This window comes from Pseudorasbora parva, chromosome 7 (genome assembly GCF_024679245.1).
Source record: "Pseudorasbora parva isolate DD20220531a chromosome 7, ASM2467924v1, whole genome shotgun sequence".
NCBI lineage: Eukaryota > Metazoa > Chordata > Actinopteri > Cypriniformes > Gobionidae > Pseudorasbora > Pseudorasbora parva.
In genome coordinates, this window is record NC_090178.1 from 32,634,884 (window position 1) to 32,654,318 (window position 19,435).

At 39.2% G+C, this 19,435-nt stretch overlaps 1 protein-coding gene across 3 annotated transcripts in view; it reads right to left on the minus strand.

The window, feature by feature from the left end:
- pals2a (protein associated with LIN7 2, MAGUK p55 family member a) overlaps positions 1 to 19,435 on the minus strand; it is a 41,034-nt gene that overhangs the window by 21,131 nt on the left and 468 nt on the right. Inside the window, exons 2-3 of one of the 3 annotated variants that reach the window (XM_067449087.1) lie at positions 6,147 to 6,225; positions 5,467 to 5,568 (exon numbers count right to left, since the gene is read on the minus strand). The exons of 1 other annotated variant lie outside the window; for it this stretch is intronic. In XM_067449087.1, coding sequence (XP_067305188.1) covers positions 5,467 to 5,497 — 31 coding nt within the window. In that variant the 5' untranslated portion in view covers positions 5,498 to 5,568; positions 6,147 to 6,225. The remainder of the gene's footprint in view (positions 1 to 5,466; positions 5,569 to 6,146; positions 6,226 to 19,435) is intronic. One more of the 3 variants, XM_067449088.1, reaches the window with a different exon arrangement.

The following is a 19,435-nucleotide window of genomic DNA, read 5'->3' on the forward strand; positions in this document are numbered from 1 at the left end:
TTTAGATAGGACCTATTTTTTTCATTCCTGCGTAAGAATTATGGAACTTTGCGATCGTACCATGGGTTCAGCAGCGCGATGCTATTACGCAGCGCCTGAAAGTAGTCCTCAGATAGGTAACTTCCGACCGGCACTAGTGTATAGTTTTGAATAATAGAATGTTTAAGTGCCGGTATTGTTTATCTACAGTTTCTATGGTACAAAATACTACGTTAGTGATGTTACGTTCTGTTCCGAGGCTTCGGAGCTTGTCATGCATTGAAAATTATTTGGCGGCCACCAAAAAAATGTTTGTCCCGTCAAAGCCTTATTTGATCAGTTTTTTGGGATTTATGAGTGAGATGACTGGGCACATGTTAACTGAGTGACGGAGAGAAACAACGGAGAGCGCACACTTCATAATAAGCAGTCTTAGCATATTTCATTCACATATTACGTTAGTCAAAATCAAAAGGTCGGCAGACCGAATCCATGTCAGACCATTTTTCCTTGAATTTTGACTCTTCTCTGACTGACCGGTTTGAATCTGCTCTCCCCGTCCCTTCTGCCACAGTCTGTTCAGCCAGACTTACTCTTTCACATCTCAAAAGCTCGTCTTCAGTGTAACCGTTATTCCAGTTCAAATAGATACGGTTCGGAATCTGCACCAAAGTAAATATCTTCTGAATCGTCTCTCACAAACGTCTCCATGGTTACAACACATGCTCTCTGAGCAAGCAGATCATCATGCTGTTTATGTTGACAGAAGAAGGCGCTGTGTAATATCATTGCGCCACTACACCCATGACAGCCACAAAGTTCCTACGCCGGCATGAGAAAGTAGTTCCTAGCTATAACGGTCTAAAAAAAATAGAAACTTTTAATTTTTCCTTGGTCTTAGTACACGATGTAACTATAGAAGAGTCAAGTTTTAAATAGGAAAAATATTGAAAGTCTTTGGTCATTTTTTGATCACCAATGCTAATGGACCTATATGATTCAATGATGTATGCTAAGCTATGCTAGTGGAGTGTTCCTTTAATACCAATAACAGTTGAATGTGGAATATTTAGTAGTGAGGAAATTTCACAAATGGGCTTTTTGGCCATGTGGCAACCTATTACGATATTACGCTTGAATTCACTGAGATCCTGAGCCCAAAGGTTTGTAGAACCTGCATGCCGAGGTGCTTGATTTTATACAACTGTGGCCATGGAAGTGTTTGGAACACCTGAATACAATGATTGGAGGAATGTCCCTATACTTCTGCAAATATAGTGTATTTTATGGTTAAAAATACATCAGATGGAATACTAGAGTTTAGTCATTAAATGGCATCAACATCAAAAAAAAAGTTGTATTTTATAGTAAATAGGAAGGTCATTGGGAACAATATATTGTTTAAATTTGCAACAACAACAACGTGTCAAAGACCCTCAAAAACATAAAAAAATAAATGTGTGTATATATATATATATATATATATATATATATATATATATATATATATATATATATATATATATATATATATAAATTTCCACAGAGTGGCTGCTTGGTGTGGTATGAAGCTGATTTTGGAACCTGTTTACAGTCAATATTGCACAATGACAAAAACAATCCATGTGTATTACTGCATCAGAAAGCACTCAGACAATTTTTTACTTTAGAGGCTAGAAAAGGGCATATTAGTCACGAAGTGGCGTAAATTGCATAGTGCAAACAGTAGCCATTTCCATGGTGAACAAACCCACACAGAGACCTCTCCCACTAGAAGGCAGCAAACTGCATAACACAGCAGAGCAAAAAGTGTAGCAGTCGAAGCAGCTGAAAGAAAACACAGCGCTGTGGGTCATAGATGCAGATCATGAAACCTCTAAGACACGCCATTTTATCAGCACTTTTCTATAACCTCTCTAGCTCCATCCTGAGCTGCATGGGTCCCGCTCTATAGAGGCAGGATACATTAGACACTGCTAAAGTTATGATGACATGGCTGAAAGGACTGAAGAGGTTTGTCTGACCTACAGAAGGTGAACACCAACAGATTTTTTTTTTTTTTTTTTTGAGGTCCACAATACTGCTGCTAAAGAAGTTGATGCATTGCAAATGGTAGTACTTGTTTGTGTAACAATTGCTGTCACAATGACAAAATGTTGCTGTGTTTGCTAAGGTTTTCAGAGCCGCGTGACTCATGTTTGTGTGCCTTGCTGACAGGACCAAACTTCGAACGCATCAGATTTCAACAACAAAAAAAGATTTAACTTCTACTGTTAAAGCTACAGTGTGTGATATTTTCCCCCATCTAGCTGTGAAAAGGTATATGACCATCCAGTGAATAATAGTTTCTGTTCCTCTCTATTCTGATTTCGTTTTAACTTCTACGGTGGCCGATTCAGTCCAAGATTAACATGGCAATCCCCCTCTTTACATTCGACACGGTGCCATCGAGTGTTAAAACGCGAAAGGCGAAGCTTGAATTTATGGGTATGTCCCGCTTTGGCTAATGTACTTTCAAGATGGAGGGGCAACATGGCGACCAGCATTCGAACCCCTCACCCGTATGTATTTTCAATGGCATATTATAAAATTACAAGAATACTTTATTACGTGAAAGAAGTAATTATACATTAATGAGCACATATATTTTTGAAAGAACTAATTGTTTTTAGCTAAGAATAAACTAAAAAAGTTACACAGTGTAGCTTTAATGAAATTTTGGTAGGCTACATGGTTTTTCACCATGAGATTGATAGCCTAATTGATATACAATTCAGCTACAGGTTATTTTATAGTATGGTATCCCAAAAATGTTTTATTTTTAAATGTGATTGTTTGTAATGTTTTTAAAGCCACAATATGTAATTTTTCACCGCTAAAGGACACTTATCCAAAATAAAGACGCCTGGATTTCATGGATCTCCTCTTACTCGCCTGTCTAATAAAACAGTATTTGGTGTTTCCATGGTTTCTACAAAATAAAACAGGAAATCGAGGGTTCCTTGGAAACATTTGGTCCACAAAATATATAATATAATTAGGCATGCTCATTTCGGGTAATTTTCCCGACCGACAACTGATGCTCATTAACCGATTATTAACCGTTAACTGATAAGATTATAATATTGAGTTGGCATCACAAAAATACAATTGATAAGTGTCTGTGACCCGTTAAAAATACTTTTTTCACGTTTTTATTTTATTGTGCAAACAGCAGAACATACAGAACACCTCAACAACAGAACCTAGATTCACACTAGAGCCCTGCATTTATGCTCGAGCCCGACGGGAACCGACTTTTTTTACACCCCTAAAGACATCGCACATGGTTATAGAGTCCACGCCAGCAGCAGCGTGCGTTTCTTAAGCGCAGCTGCTAGAGTTATGGCATTTTTACAACTAGTTTCTTCATTCGTTTTCTCTGACAAGGTATCTCTCTCATTGCAAAATGACCAGGAGTAGGCCTAAATGTCTTCCGAGATTCTTTCGAGACGTAGGCTATATAATTCCGATTATGTAGCTCAATCACAATGATCTTCAATACAAATTAATAAAATGATCTTACCAGTGCTTAGATCGCCGTCTCATATTGCGGTCTTTGAATTTAAAATGAGCTGCTGAATAAAATGCATCTTTAATCTTTTGCTTTCGTTGCTGTGAGCTGTGAAGATCTGATTTATGGGCTATTCATTTTGCGGAGGTGGAAGGTATCTAAATAACAAACTGCATGTTCTTTTTATTTTTGTTTAGATTGTTTAGCTTGTTTTGGTTGCGAGTGCCGTTGCAAGCTGCATCAGCCTGCCTCAGCTCGTCAAATATGCCTTTTTACTGTGGAGGTAATATTATAGTTAATATTAGGTAACATAGGCTAAATTAACTTACATTGTGATGTTTGAAGTGTTATATCTATGGATTTTATCTTAATTTAACAAACAAAAAATTGCTCTAAACATTTTCCTAAATTAACTTAACAAAGAAACAAAACGAAATATACCGACATTTAAAACAAAACGGAACTATTTCAATGGTTGAAACAATGTAAGCCAATGTAAGCCACAAAAAAAACAGGCTCCAGTTGGACTTGGGCCGAGATTTTTGATAAGCTGTCGGCAGGGCTTGACATTAACTTTTTTGCTCACCAGCCACTGTGGCTAGTTTTTTTCCAAAGTTACTAGCCACTCAGCATTTTCACTGGCCACAATTTTGCTGTTTGGAAGTTACATTGTATATGTTTAAAGTTGACTTTGGCATGCTTAAATTACTTGATTTTGAGTCATTTTACTTGATTTAGAAGATTTAAAACCCTTTCAAATGCAGAGTGACCCCCCTCAATTCAAGACTACATTGTATATCTGCTGGGATGTGCAGGTGGGTAATATAATAATAGGCTATGAGTTATTTTAGTTAGGCTAAATATATATATAATTAAAACAAAATAGCCTCAGCAAATTACAAAAACAATAGTAAATAAAAACTAAAATAAAAATTCATATACTAATACATATTTATTTAATATGTATACATTTATTTAACATCTGTAGTTGTTTGATTAACATTAATGACAGACAGGTATTTAATTGGGCTGCTGAATACATGGATGTAACATTCAGCGCGATTCTGCCTATCTCGCCTTCACTAAGAATAAAGAATTGTAGTTGAATTGTAGCCAATTTTGTGATACGACGGTCTTGGCATTTTATTTAGCTGTAAATTATATTCAACCCGCCAAAGTGGCTAGTGGGAGTGGCTGCCATACCCGCCACAGCTGAAATCTACCCGCATTTGGCGGGTGTTAATGTCAAGCCCTGGCTGTTGGACAAAACCACACTACGAAAAGCATTAAACAAGACTTCATATTGCACTGATGCACGGGGAATACAGAGACGCCTCGCTAGAGCGGCCAGCCTCGAGAAGCGAATTAGCTTTCCTCCTCCAGTCAGGCGCTTGGACTACTGCTGTATTGTAATACAGCGTAGCTTATTTTGCACAGAACTTCGTCACTCTTTCTGTTGAAATAGTGCCACACAGTAGGCTTCTTCTTTCCCATTGCTTCATTTTGCGAAATATGTCTACGTCGGCACGTGTGGTTCGTGGTGGCGACGCACCCCCTTAGTAAAAACCCTTCAAACTGTTTAACTGATAGTGTTAATTAATTAGTGTGAAAGTGTTCTTACTATCGGTTAAAGCTCAGTATGAGCATCCCTAAATATAATATTATATTATATATATATATATATATATATATATATATATATATATATATATATATAAATAATTGTTCTAATCTAGTGGTTTTTGGATATTTTAATCCAAAAATCTTACATATTGTGTCTTTAAATGTGATTAATCGCTGAAAAATGTGCGACAAGTTATGCTTTTTTTCTTTACAGTGTTAATTTAAATAAATCTCAGTGGATACCATAAGTGTCATATATATCCTACTGATAAAGCATCCCATAAACCTGCAAGAGGCTCAAAGGTGCTTACCTGTGCCAGACTTGGCATTGGCAACGGTCATTATTCCTATATGGCAGGGCAAGCTCACAGCTATGATAAGATTTGTCTTCAATAGCAATGAGAACCATGCACCTGGGGGACAGGAAGAAGCAAGTCCACATCAGAATGTTTATTCATGCCTATTTTTTCCATTTTCATTTAAAGCAGAATGAGAGTCACAAAACATTTTATATGCAGCGACAAGTGTATCGGTGTCATCCATTTGAGTTTTTCTTGGAAATCTCTGCATTACTGCCGCCTTTTGTTCCCCAGGGCCTTTAAACTATAAGGCGAAACCAAGAGAAAGTAGCTTTACCCACAAACAGACCAGCTTTACACAACAGGATAAGAGACAAACATTCAAAGATATTCTACAAACAATACCTAGATCTGTTATTGCCAATTGCTGATATTCCAGATAGCTTTGACAAACACCACAATCCTACTTAATCGTGATTGTTTAGGGATACACAGAATCTCACTGGTTTCATGAAGACACAAGCAAAAATCTCACTTGTACTTTACCAATGGCAAAAACATTTAGTTAAGCATCTTTGCACATTATACTCTTATCTGTTACCTTTGAGGAACTGTGACGTGGATCACTGCAGAGCAGAAAAGATAAGGTAAGATGTGACTACAGAATTAACAATATATGCTATAAAACTCACCTGCAAATTGAATTTCAATGCAGGTCACAGAAGCTTTGCTCACTCTCTTCTCATCTGGAGCTCATGGAGACATCAAAACCTGCCAGAAGTCAGAGATTTCCAACATCAGTGAAAACTTAACTCAAACCCTGATAAAAAGTCACCTGTCTGTCTGCCTGCATTTTTTCAAGTGTTTAATGTTGGGCTAAACTATGCAGGACAATGGCCCTACAGGACCAAAGTTGAGAATATATTATCCCCTTTCCCCTCCCCCCTGACTCAAGGTTGCCAGATCCACATGAACATTTGTAGATCTGCAGCTGTGGTAACTAGAGCAGAGCTGGCAACCCGGATGCCGAAACACTACTGACTTCGTGATTGGTCAATAGGTGGAGGGTGGAGCTTCAAGCCAAAACACAACATGTCACCATCAACATCAGTTGATGGCTACAACAACAACTGACAATTTCCTGGCCGGACTGCTGTTGTCAGTGATATAAGTATTTGAAATTAACATGATTTCTTAATGTCTAGTGACATATCAGGGCCATTTTATGATTCATTGAAATACATTTCTTACATATAGTTCCTTTAAGTAAAGTGTAGGACTAGCTAGGGATGCATATTGTGATGATATTATCAGCCGATAAACGCTTAAAATATAAAAATCGGCAGATATGAAAAAAATATGCCGATATGCCAATGTGTTGATATGCGCCTGCAATAACTCACGTGTGTAAGGAGTGCTACAGCAATTAATACATTTTATTTATAATGCACTTTATATTAAACAAAATCTCAAAGTGCTACAGAATTAAAAACAATCAACAACAATAAATAAATAAGTAAATGAACAAAATAAATAAATTAAAATTAAAAGCTCTGCTAAAAAGGTGGGTTTTAAGACCACGCTTAAAAGCATCTATAGTCTCTGGAGTCCGCAGGTGGTCAGGGAGAGCATTCCACAGACTGGGGGCTGCAGAGCAGAAGGCCCGATCTCCCATAGTACGGAGATTGGTCGAGGGAGTTAAGACGTAACAGAGCGAAGGTTAAGAGAAAAAAAAAGAAAAGAAAAAAATCTGTGTACTGTGCTTATTAACTGAGACTTCTTACAGCTCTTACAGGTTGTTGGCCTTGTTTGTTTCGTTGCTTCTATTGCTCTCCCCTTTTTTGTAAGTCACTTTGGATAAAAGCGTCTGCTAAATGATTAAATGTAAATGTAAATGTTTGTGTGGTGAGGAGTTCCTTGAGATAGGAGGGAGCATCACCATGGATGCACTGGTGCGTAAGGAGAGAGATCTTGTACTCGATCCTGAACGACACAGGAAGCCAGTGGAGTGATTTTAGAATGGGGGTGATGTGGTCGTATTTGCGCACCCTCATGAGGATCCTAGCAGCGCTGTTCTGAATACACTGCAGCCTCTGGAGATTTTTGCTAGGGATGCCGATAAGGAGCACATTGCAGTAGTCCAGCCTGGAGGAGATAAAGGCGTGGACAAGCTTCTCCGCATCTGCCAGTGTTAGAATGGCAATGTTTCTGAGGTGGAAGAAGGAGGTCTTACACAGGTGATTGATGTGAGCTTCAAAAGTAAGCTGCGATTCCATTCTGGCCCCCAGATTGGTGACTGAAGTGGAAAGTGGAATGACCTGATCAGAGAAAGCAATGCTGGTGATAACGGACTTCTGGACCTGAAGTGGAGTGCTGACTAGAATCGCTTCAGTCTTGGAGCGGTTTAGCTGCAGAAAGTTTTGCTTCATCCACACCTTTATCTCATCCAGGCAAGTGATCAAAGTGGATGGTGTGAGGTCAGCAGAGGGAGAAGAACTTGTCCTAAAGTAAAGTTGAGTGTCATCAGCATAGCAGTGAAAAGAAATCCCATGCCGGTTGATGAGACGGCCAAGGGAGATTATGTAGAGTATGAACAGGGTGGGTCCTAGCACTGAGCCTTGAGGGACACCACAGGTGACATTGTGTGACAGGGATGTAGCTTCTCCTAACGCAACATATTCAGTTCTCCCAGTGAGATAAGAAGAAAACCAGTTGTGGACCAAGTCAGAGAGACCGATGGTGGAATGTAAACAGTGAAGGCGGATGTTATGGTCAACTGTATCGAAAGCTGCAGTTAAGTCCAGGAGGATGAGAAGGGATGGGGAACCAGCATCTGCCGCCATCAATAGATCGTTTGTGACCCTGACCAAAGCTGTTTCTGTGCTGTGTCCTGAGCGGAAACCAGACTGAAATTTCTCATAAAGATTATGCTCCAAATGGACCTGAAGCTGTGCAGCAATAACTTTTTCCAGCACCTTAGAGAGGTATGGGAGGTTGGAGATGGGCCTGTAGTTGTCAATAACATCTGGGTCTAAAGTAGGTTTTTTCAGAAGTGGTCTGATGATAGCAGTTTTAAGAGATGAAGGAACATGGCCAGCCTGGAGGGAATTATTAATAATCTTGGTTATACATGGACTTAATACACAGAGGTTAGATTTTACCAAGGCTGTAGGAAAAGGATCCAGTGCACAGGTGGATGGTTTCATTTTTCTGATGATGTCCTCAACCTCGAGCTGTGTGATGATGGAGAAGCAGCAGAGATGTTGGAAGGTCCCTGGCTGTGGATCAACAGACGGGACAGGCAGAACGGAGGTGCTAGATAGAAGCAAGTGGATGTTGTCTACTTTGTTCCTAAAAAAGGTCATGAACTTATTGCACCTCTCTTCTGTGGCTTCTGAAAAAGAGTAAGTTTGCGGTTTGAGGATGTGATTTATAGTGGAGAAAAGCTTCTTGGAGTTTCCAGGGTTATTGTTGATAATGCAAGAGTAGAACTGTGTCAACCCCTAACAGTTTTGGAATCCACTGCCGCTTCAACTGTGACTGAGCATCTCTCAAGGACCTTGCGTAGGCCTTCTGATGATCTCTATAGGCTTGCCTATGAACAGTGAGTCCTGAGAGCTTGAGACGCCTCTCAAGTACACGCCCAACCGTCTTCATCTTCCGCAGTTCACTGGTGTACCAGGGTGCTGAGCGCGAGAAGGTGACCATTCTAGTTTTGACAGGTGCGTGAAGATCTAGAAGGCTGCTCAGAGACATTTTTGTAGAAGTCATGTCAGCACTGCAGTCATTCTTCAAGTGAAAACAAGCAAATACATTCCATGTACAGTGATTTATATTGACAGTTTGATTAACTGGTCATTGTCAAACATCTCAAAAACATTCTCCCTCTCTTAAAAGATTTGCACACGTCTCTGCCTCCTCAGTGCCATCACAAGCCCCTACTGGCAACTCCTAACCACTTGAGCTGTCTTAAAGGTAGGGTAGGTAAGAATAATCCAAAACACTTTTGTCCAAATTTGTTAAAACTTTCTTTATATGTCAATACATAATTAAAATGTAAGTACTCTGAAAAAGAGAGTATAAAAATCAAGTGACTCTAGACTTTTTAATCTGCAATAAACGCCGCTCATTTTTGTTCAGGACGAAACAAATGATTGGCTTGGGCTACTGTCACTCTCTCTCGCTACCATGGCAACCACCGCTTTCACTACAGGTTCTCAGTCAGTGAAGGCAAACAATGCAAAAAAAAGGAAGACAGTAGGCCTACATGTAAAGGCAATGCACAAAAAGTCTTTGGATAAACAAAGAAATCAAACGTGAGTAAATATCAGCAATATCATGAAAAACGACTCATTGCGGCTGTATTTCTGCTGGACAGGTAATCTTTCATTTTGATTATACATTTTTTATGTTTTCATGAAGCATGTATCAAGAGCACATGAAGCTGCCTAATATAGCTAACGTAACATTACTTAGCATAGTTACAATATCATCCACTTAGCCATTAGTAGAGATGATAAATACTCAATATGCTTAGCTCAAGTTGATCGTTGTCATGTTGAATTTCACAAAATTTTACTTTAGATAACAAAACGCATGTAGTACACCGCATCCAGGAACTTTTTTTTAGAAGTTATCTTCAGCTACTACTAATCAACAATGCTTTCATCATGGAAACTCTTACATGCAAAACACAGTATATGTTATGAATCTTAAATCACAGTATAACTGATGTTATTGGAATTTTTTTTTATCAATGCTGTTTTTAGCTTTGCCTTATAAATATAACTAGCTCGTTACCAATTAAACAAAAATATATTTTAAACTTTACCAGTATTGGTATTCTAGCTTGATAGTGAGTACTAAAAGACATCTTATTTGTTTATATTCATACTGATAAAGTTAGATTTTTTATTACATGTGATTCCGACATGATGTCACTACATGCTCCTCTCAGGTAAATAATAGGTGTGTTCGACATCGGCTGTGGCTGGATGCATGCGATCGGCGAGAGTAGCCGAGTGCAGGCGGGGAGGCGCTGCAAACGGAGACGTGAAGTCGGACACTTTCTGCTTCCCGTGGTGACGCTAGCACTGCGTTTGCAAACTTTATAACAGCTGAAGTTAAATAAATGCAATATTTCTCAAAAACTTTATACTTTCTTTTTTGGAGTACTTACATTTTAATTATGTATTGATATATAAAGAACGTTTAAACACATGGTAAAAAGTGGAAAATTCTTACCTACCCTAGTAGTCCAGGCAAAATAGTGTTTTACGACAGACTAATTGTAAAAGATTTTTTTTTCAGCTTAGATCATTTCTATGAGGTGGCCAGAACAACATACTAAAAGTCCTAAGAAATCCTAGTTGAGGAAATATGTTAAATTCTCATCAATCCGAGATGTGTTCCAGTAAGGCCAAACAACAATGGACCCCAATGGGGCTATTTTTTTCCTTTACTTCTATCAAAATTAAACTTTACAAAATGAAAGTACACATGAAAAGTAATTTTTTTTGTTTTACAAGTTTCTTTGAAAATTAATTTTATTATGCAAATGAGCTATACACTAATCGAATATGCCCAAAATACACCCAAATGGGCTTATTTTTTCCTTTACTGAGTTTGCCACTTTTAGGAATGCTGTTGTTCTCTCATAATCTTCAGGTCTTCCGACTTTGAATCTTTTGGGTTTGTTGCCAGGGTTCACAGAAAATTGACTCGGAATACTCTTTATATTTCGAAAATTAGTGTTGCATAAGTTGTGGTACATTGCATCGGCTGCATGAAGGTCATGGACAGATGATATTCTCCCCAAAACTGTATCAGACCATTCATCGTTCATTAAGTGGCAAACCTGTACAACCATTTGCTGGAAGTCTCCTGTTCTTACTGGGTAGATATCAATTTTCTCTCTCTTCTTATTTTTCTTATCTATTTCAGTTGGTTGTCCACAGAACAAGCAATGCTCTTGAAAAGTTCTGTTCTGAGTGGAGATAATGTTTGATTTGTGGCTGTTGCAAAGATTGTATTACATTATCACATACAATATTTTCTGCTTTACAATAGCTGCGGCAGCATTCGATGTGTACTCGGTCTCCAGGAATTGTCACTAAGCTACTTCCACGTTGCGCACTGGCACGGTTCACACCATTGCAGCCTTTTGCTCGTAGAACAACCAATGTGTTTTCATCACTGAATGACTCATTACATATTTTACATTTCTCCATTTCTCCCTGAAAAAGGTATCAAAGTGTTGTCTAGCAATGAAATTAGGCCCAATAGAATTTGAAGTCTGATGTGTGGCCTGCCTGGTCTGAAATACTTGCTAACTACAAAAAGAGAAGCAGTTTTGGTGTCTGGCAAAATTATTTTAAAGAGCTGGAATGTCTGGAAAGTGTGTCTATCTGTTTTTTCATCTCTTCTGTGTGAGAGTGAATCATTTAGTTGGTAAGAATGACTTCTGCCTGTAATCTCATAATTTTACCAACAATCCCAATCTTTTGTAAATCTACCAGCCCAAAATGTTATCTCACCACATTACTAATGACTAAGATGGCTATTCTGACTTCTTCTGATGTTATCTTTTGGGGGTTGTCATTAGGTAAGGCTTGTTTGCAAATAAAACAAATAATTCAGAAAGAAACTGGAGGCAAGATTTGGCAATCAATTCCTACGGTCAATTTAAGTCTTTTGTGGCAAGTGACTTCAAATTTATCGTGTTTATGCATAGGTTAACTTACTAAATGGACATGAATGTGTTAGATATTTGGCCCGTTTTTTCTACTTGTATCTTTAGGGCTTCTTGGCCATAAGTCAATTAGGCATAGTGTTGAGCTCATTTGCATATTTAAAATAGATTTTCCCAAGAAACTTGGACAAACAAAATGTTACTTTTCATCAGGGATGGAAATTAACTTTTTTGTCCACTGGCCACTGTGGCTGGTGGATTTCAAAATCTACCAGCCACTCCATGTTTTTACCAGCCACTTTCTTGTTTTTAACCGACAATGTGTAACTGCATGTGAAAAATTAATACTACAAGCTCTACAATACTTAAGCAGTTTATTTAATCTCAAGTCTCAATGAAATACTGACATTTTCTCTATCTCTCTTATACACACACAAACCATGAACTGATATACATTTCATTTATGGTTAATGCTGTGACTGTTTCAAATATTAATCAGTTACAAATTATGCAAATATTTATTTAGCACATTGCAACAATCCACAGTATAAAATACAATTCAAACTAAAATGTTTAACTTGACCTCACTCATGTGTACATTTAATAATAGCTAATGTACAGGCCTAATGGCTTGCAGAAAGGTACAGAAAACTAAATAAAGTAATAAAATGTAAAATAACTGCATTTTTTAACTGTTTAAATTAAAGATTAATCCTTATTAAACTTACAAAAGCTATTCAAGAGCAGTGAGTGATGTCCTTTTGTTTGACATTAAACAGACAGCAGTAAAGGCTACTGCCCCTTTAAGACCTAGTGCAGGGATATGCTCTTCTTTCTCAACTGTATAACCTTCACTTGAGGCATATTCAGACTATGTCTGCTTGGATACTAATCAAGATGGACATGTTGACATACTTTTTGTGTGAGTTTGTCCATTTAAGCGCAAGACTTGAAAGAGAACTCAATATTTGCACGCTGTGAGACGAGTGCAGATTCTCGGATGATGCGCAGTGACGGATCTTCTTTCAGCGCGCGCAAGTTCGTATTCGCGTCTTCTGGTACTACATCCGGGTAATGACAGCGAAAACGACTGGTCATATTCGGACATACGGGCGCACTCGCATGCATTGAACAAAGTTTACAAAGAGGGGAAACAGTATGCTATTTTTATTTACCCGCCACGGTGGCCGGTAGGTGAAGCGAGTTTACCCGCCACAACTCAAAATCACCCGCATTTGGCTGGTGGCGGGTGCTAATTTCCATCCCTGCTTTTCATGCATGTATACTTTCACTGTGTGAGGTTTGATTGTGATAGGAGTAAAGGAAAAAATAAGCCTTTTAGGGAGTATTTTGGGCATATTCGATTAGTGTATAGCTCATTTGCATAGTAAAATTCATTTTCAAAGAAACTTGTAAAACAAAACAAAAATTACTTTTCATGTGTACTTTCATTGTGTAAAGTTTAATTTTGATAGAAGTAAAGGAAAAAAATAGCCCCATTGGGGTCCATTGTTGTTTGGCCTTACTGGAACATCTCGGATTGATGAGAATTTAACATATTTCCTCAACTAGGATTTCTTAGGACTTTTAGTATGTTGTTCTGGACACCTCATAGAAATGATCGAAGCTGGTTCTATTTTTGGCTCCAAAATGAGTTACTTTGCATGTACTATAGCTTTAAATAACTGGAAGAGTAAAGGCCTTTGCACACTGAGTCCATAATTCACATGCGAAATTTACGCACGGAAAAAAATTAATTTGACCTCACGTTATGTCAATCAGGCTTGCATACTGCCTCCGAAACTTTCATCAGTCAAAAAAAAAATTCGGAACAGGTTTGATTTTCTGCGTTTTCGCATGTGTAAAAACACATTTTGAGAGAAATTTTGACAACTCAGAGCCACCATACATATTATTCTAGCAAAAATACCACAAATATTTATTATATCACAGCTATAATTATAGCACATCAAGTCTCTGTAAAGCACACAGTGTGTGTGTGTGTGTGTGTGTGTGTGTGTGTGTGTGTGAGATCGGATCCATAGACATAGGCTACTGCCAGTCTGTTCGGGATCAGTTCATTCACGGAAATTAGTGTTCTTCTTTTTAATATGTGGCTCCAGTATCACTACCAAAGCATCAAACTGAGCCACTGACACTAAAACTTTGGATCAGTCGGTCTGGATAATCCCGCTAGATAGAAACTCTCCTCTCTACGCGGTCGCAGGAGTCGATCAACACAATATCTCCTCAGGACAAACAAATCATCCTCACTAGACGTCACTTCGTCTTGTTTTGCGTTTTTTTCATTAATACGCATCGGACTCAGTGTGCAAGTTCTCTGTGCGTCACAAATTATTCGGCTCACAAATACGAAAAAACACATGCGAAAATATCGGACTCAGTGTGCAAAGACCTTAAGAGAGATTCTTAGCTTTAAGAAATTTGATAACTTGCTTTTATATTAAGTTTGAAAGTAGGAGTACATTTCATGAATTCTCAGCACTTAAGACTAAAATGGCACTTTAAGAAGCTTGATAAATACGGGCCCAGAACCACAACTGTGGCAGCCGGTGAATACAACAGATTAAAAATAAGCGTGGAAGTTTAATCTGATTGGAAGTCTTTACGAGATCAAGGCTGCGTCTGAAAGCTAAGACAGTGGCATTCCTGTCTCACTTCACAGGGGGCATTCTTCAATTAAAGGTGCACTATGCAACTTTCCGTACACTGGAGGGCGCCTATTCTAAACAAAGGTGTATCTTGATGACGCCAGGTGTGAGCGCAGTATTTTGGGACATGTGGTCTTCACCTCACAGTCAGTGGAAAGACTCGGGCAGAAATCATGTTCATGGATGCGGTTATTAACGTTACTGTAGTTTAAAGCAGAGCAGGACCGAGTGTTGTGGAGCTGAGCACGGCCGCTGGAGCGAATGTTATACAAACACACGGCTCGCGAGTACCAGGACTTTTATTATGACGGGACGGACACAGTCGCCGGGCGCTCGCACTTCCGCTTTTTCCGGTCAGGTAAAGCAGCTATTTTTATCAAATCAGATACATTTAAGGGGCCAAGGGCTTCGGCCATCCGTCCGCTCTCTTCCCTGAACTGAAATGAAGTAGTGGGCTGTACTTTCCACAAGATTGACATCAGGTTCAAGTACGCCCACAAGCCGTGCGAGTTATTTATGTATTGCAGGTTGGCTGGTGGTTATGTTGCCTGCATACCGCCTCCCATGGCCGAGACTGGTATTACGACACCTTTCGGGCCGGGGCAAGTAATGCTACTGCTATTTAAGGTTGATATATCTGCAGCAGTATAACTTTTACCTCAATTTTTACACATGGCACCTTTAAGGCACATCCTAAAGAAACTAAAATGTGACATTTAAACAAAACAAAAAGGTTTGAAGAATCTCATTTTAAAGTGATCAGAGTGGTCACAGTAACATGCTGACTCCATGTGTCTTGTGTGATTTGATATGAATCATACTCTATACGATGTGCAGTTGACGTCTAGTGTCTTCTATCTAGTATGTATAATTAGCCAGAGGCCAAAAGGCTGGGGAGAATGAAACACTTTGGCCTAGTTGTTGTACAAAGTGGAGGAGTGTGTGAGAGCTTACATTCTCAAACAAGTCCGCCCAAACAAAAATCACATGAAATGTTTGCTCAACTGTTACAGTTTTAAAATGCAGCCTTCATATTGCTTTCTTCATTCAGTTCATTCTAAAGGATGCATCAAGTCAAGTGTATCAGTCTTCGGTCACCCACAATTCTTTGCAGACATTCCAATTCATGAAAAAGAACAGACGGAAAAGGAGTTGGCACGGGCCGGAGTTTGTCCGAGTTCATTATGAAATGCAAGACAAAAATAATGTTTGCAGAGAAGGAGGAATCCTTAGTTTGGTGTGAATAAATCACTAAACTGCCAACAATGTAAGCCACTGGGAGACCACAGATGGTTGTCATTCACCATTTTGCATTAATAAAAAGCCAGTTAAAGGTACACTATGTAGGATTTTTGCAGTAAAATATCCAAAAACACTAGGCCAGTGTTGCATAATTTATTCAGTGGAGTTCTTACAATATCCCAAATGTTTCCAACTATTTGTGAATTGTGAGAAAATTGCAATTTTTAGGGGGCATGAACTTGCTTTTTACATTCAAAAACATCATAACTAAAATAAGTAACAGGCTATTTTCTACACTGGTTTTGAGGCCCCTCCAAAACGCTGGGTTCTGATGGGCGTGCCGCACTGTAGACTTGCAAGTAAACGCCCACAGCTAGGATTGGATACGATTTGCATAATTAATGAGCTTCAGCTCCGCTGTCAGTTCAGTGACAGAGAGGAGAGAATGAGGAAGAACCGACAACCAGAATGATTTTCTTGATCACAGGGCTCGTAAACGTCTTTATCAAACAAACACAATGATTTATTTCTCATCAACATGCGATTGATTGGACTATTATTTTTATATTACACATAGCCTGCTAGATCGGACAATATAAGCGTGAACCGCACGCACACACACACACACGTTTGGCGCACACGCCGCCGTTCAGATGTCAACAAGAGAGAGAATAGCAGAACAAGAATGGAATATAAAAATATTCATCAGCCTGCCAGGCTTTGCGAGCCCTGGCCCATATGTGTCTGAGTCCAGCGTGCTAAAGGTATGTTCTGTTAGACACGTATACATAAGCAAAACGACCTATAACAATGCAGTACAATAACATATAAAAACATGTTTTACTCATAGCTGCGTTACTGTGCGTTCACACCGCCGGCGGCGAGAGCGGCAAGCAGGCCGGAAGTCATTCATTTTCAATGGGAGCCGGGCGGCGAGCTCTGGCGAGAGCGGCGCGTCTTGGACGATTTGGGCGTTGAGGAGAGTTGAAATCAGCTCAACTTTATGGTAATGAGCTATGACGCGGTTTGGCGGCAACCAGTCAGAATGTAGAAGAGCTCCGCTTGAGAGAAATCCAGAGAACGCAGGCCTGTAAACTTTGGTTCCGACCACATTAGTTCCCTAGCAAATTGTAGGAGAGGTTGATCATTGCTGTGCGGGTTTCCCTATCATTTATGACAAGATCATTCATAGTGATGTGTAATTTGTTAAGAAGTCGCGCAACACTATTTTACAGGCACTAGAACGCTTGTTGTTCAGCGGGTATGCAATTCATTCTTACTTTCACATTTAAACGATTTCATGAAGTTAATTTATACCCTACTTGTGGTTAGTATATCCATCAACATGCTTGTTTGTTTTACGGCCTCTTTAAATACAGTTTAAAAAAAGAAAAAACATTCGATCTACGTCAGAGCGGCAGCGCGTCCACGGAGCTTTCTACAGCGTCGTCGTCAGGGCGGCAAGAGCGAATTTTGACGCTCTCGCCGGCGGCGGTGTGAACGCACGGTTACCCTCAGTTTCTGGTTTTATTTGGCAGAAACGCTTTACTCTTAGCAGTGTGCAACAAGCGTCACAGCAGCCAATGAGCGAACGCACAGCGTAACATCCCCCTTTTTTGTAAGTCGCTTTGGATAAAAGCGTCTGCTAAATGATTAAATGTAACATCATAATTTTAAACACACTTGTATGTTTTCTAATGTATATCTAATATGATAAACAGAGCTGTGTTATCTCATACGATGACTGGAAAAGCAGAAATGGCGCGGGCGACTGTCCCCTGTCATAATAAAAGTCCGCTGCTCGCGAGCTGTGTGTTGTGCAACAATCACTCCAGTGGCCTTGCTCAGCTTCCTCAACACTCGGTCCTGCTCTGCTTCATACTACAGTAACGTTAATAACCGCATCCATGAACACGATTTCTGCCCGAGTCCTATCCCGATTCTTTTCCACCGGCTGTGAGGTGAAGACTGAGCTCAATCTTGGCCTCATCAAACAACGCCTTTATTTTGAATATATATATATATATATATATAAAAAAATGAATAGAAAGTTACTAGTATTTTCGTGCCGTGACCATTAGAACTGGAGCATGTATAATGAAGGCATGCATACTTAGACCATCTCATTCGAGCATTTAATTCTGTCTGGCCTATAAGCCTCCAAAGGACTGGACTATGAAGAACACCATCTCAATAAGATGCAGCCTTCTGGTTGAGAAGCACTTTCTAACTCCACATAGAGTGCTTCTTAATACTCAAATTGATTTATCCTCTCCTCCAAGTTGTGACCCAGAAACGGATCAAATTCAGCCAACTTGAAGGACATCTCAATTCTCTAATTGGGCCACAAGGAGGTAAGGAACAAGGAGTGAGGAGGCACTCCCATGTATCCTTCCCTCACATCCTAACCTAAGACAAGGAAAATAGGCACAGGAAAGAAACGAGGACAAACAAATAAGAAATGAGAAGCACCTATAGCTTCATCATGGAACACGCTCATGACTACGCAAATGAGAAATGACCGAAACCAAAGATCAGACAAAAAATGTTGGTCCTGAGACTTGCAAAGTTGATATACAGCTCTGGAAAAAATTAAGAGACCACTTAACATAGAGAAATACAATATTAAGTGGTCACTTCATTTTTTCCAAAGCTGTATACAGTATTTTTTATATTTAGTCTATCAGAACATGGAGAGTTTCAACCAGTAGGCTATAACAAAAACAAAAAAAAGTGTCAAGTAACAATGGCCATTTAATAATAGTCAGGTTTTTACTGATGTATTTCTAAGCAAATGGGAAGATATAGCATTTAAAAATTATCGATGGAAGCACAAAGACACATAGTTAGGGGTTTTATTTGGTGCCAAAGAAACATTTCTTAAAACACTTATACTGCTTTATATGTTTATGGAAGCCATGATACATTTCTTAAAAAGATTCAATTCAATGAATCCTTTAAGGAAAATAATGAATAAAAGTATTAATTTCTGAAGTTGCTGGTGTCTGCTTTGAGATTTGGATATGTAAATTGCCCATTCAATAACTCAAACGTATGTAGATGGCATTCAAATAAGCACTTTATAATGTGCGTTGTAAATGAGTTATAACGCCACAAAGGCCAGTGACCACTTTCAATCAACCAGCTCTTTCACAGGCAACTCGCTCGCGCATTCTAGCTACATTTGACTTCCCTGGCTGTGGCGCGTCTTACGCAGATACTGTTCCAGTGCATATAACCTACCGTTAGTTAACGTTAACGTTTCCAGCTACGCCGGACCGTATGCAACATTACGCCGTATATTTTTATGATGGCAACACAAGCGCACGTGCGGCCCATTCAACTTCAAGGAATCGAGCGTCGCGTGGGACGGACT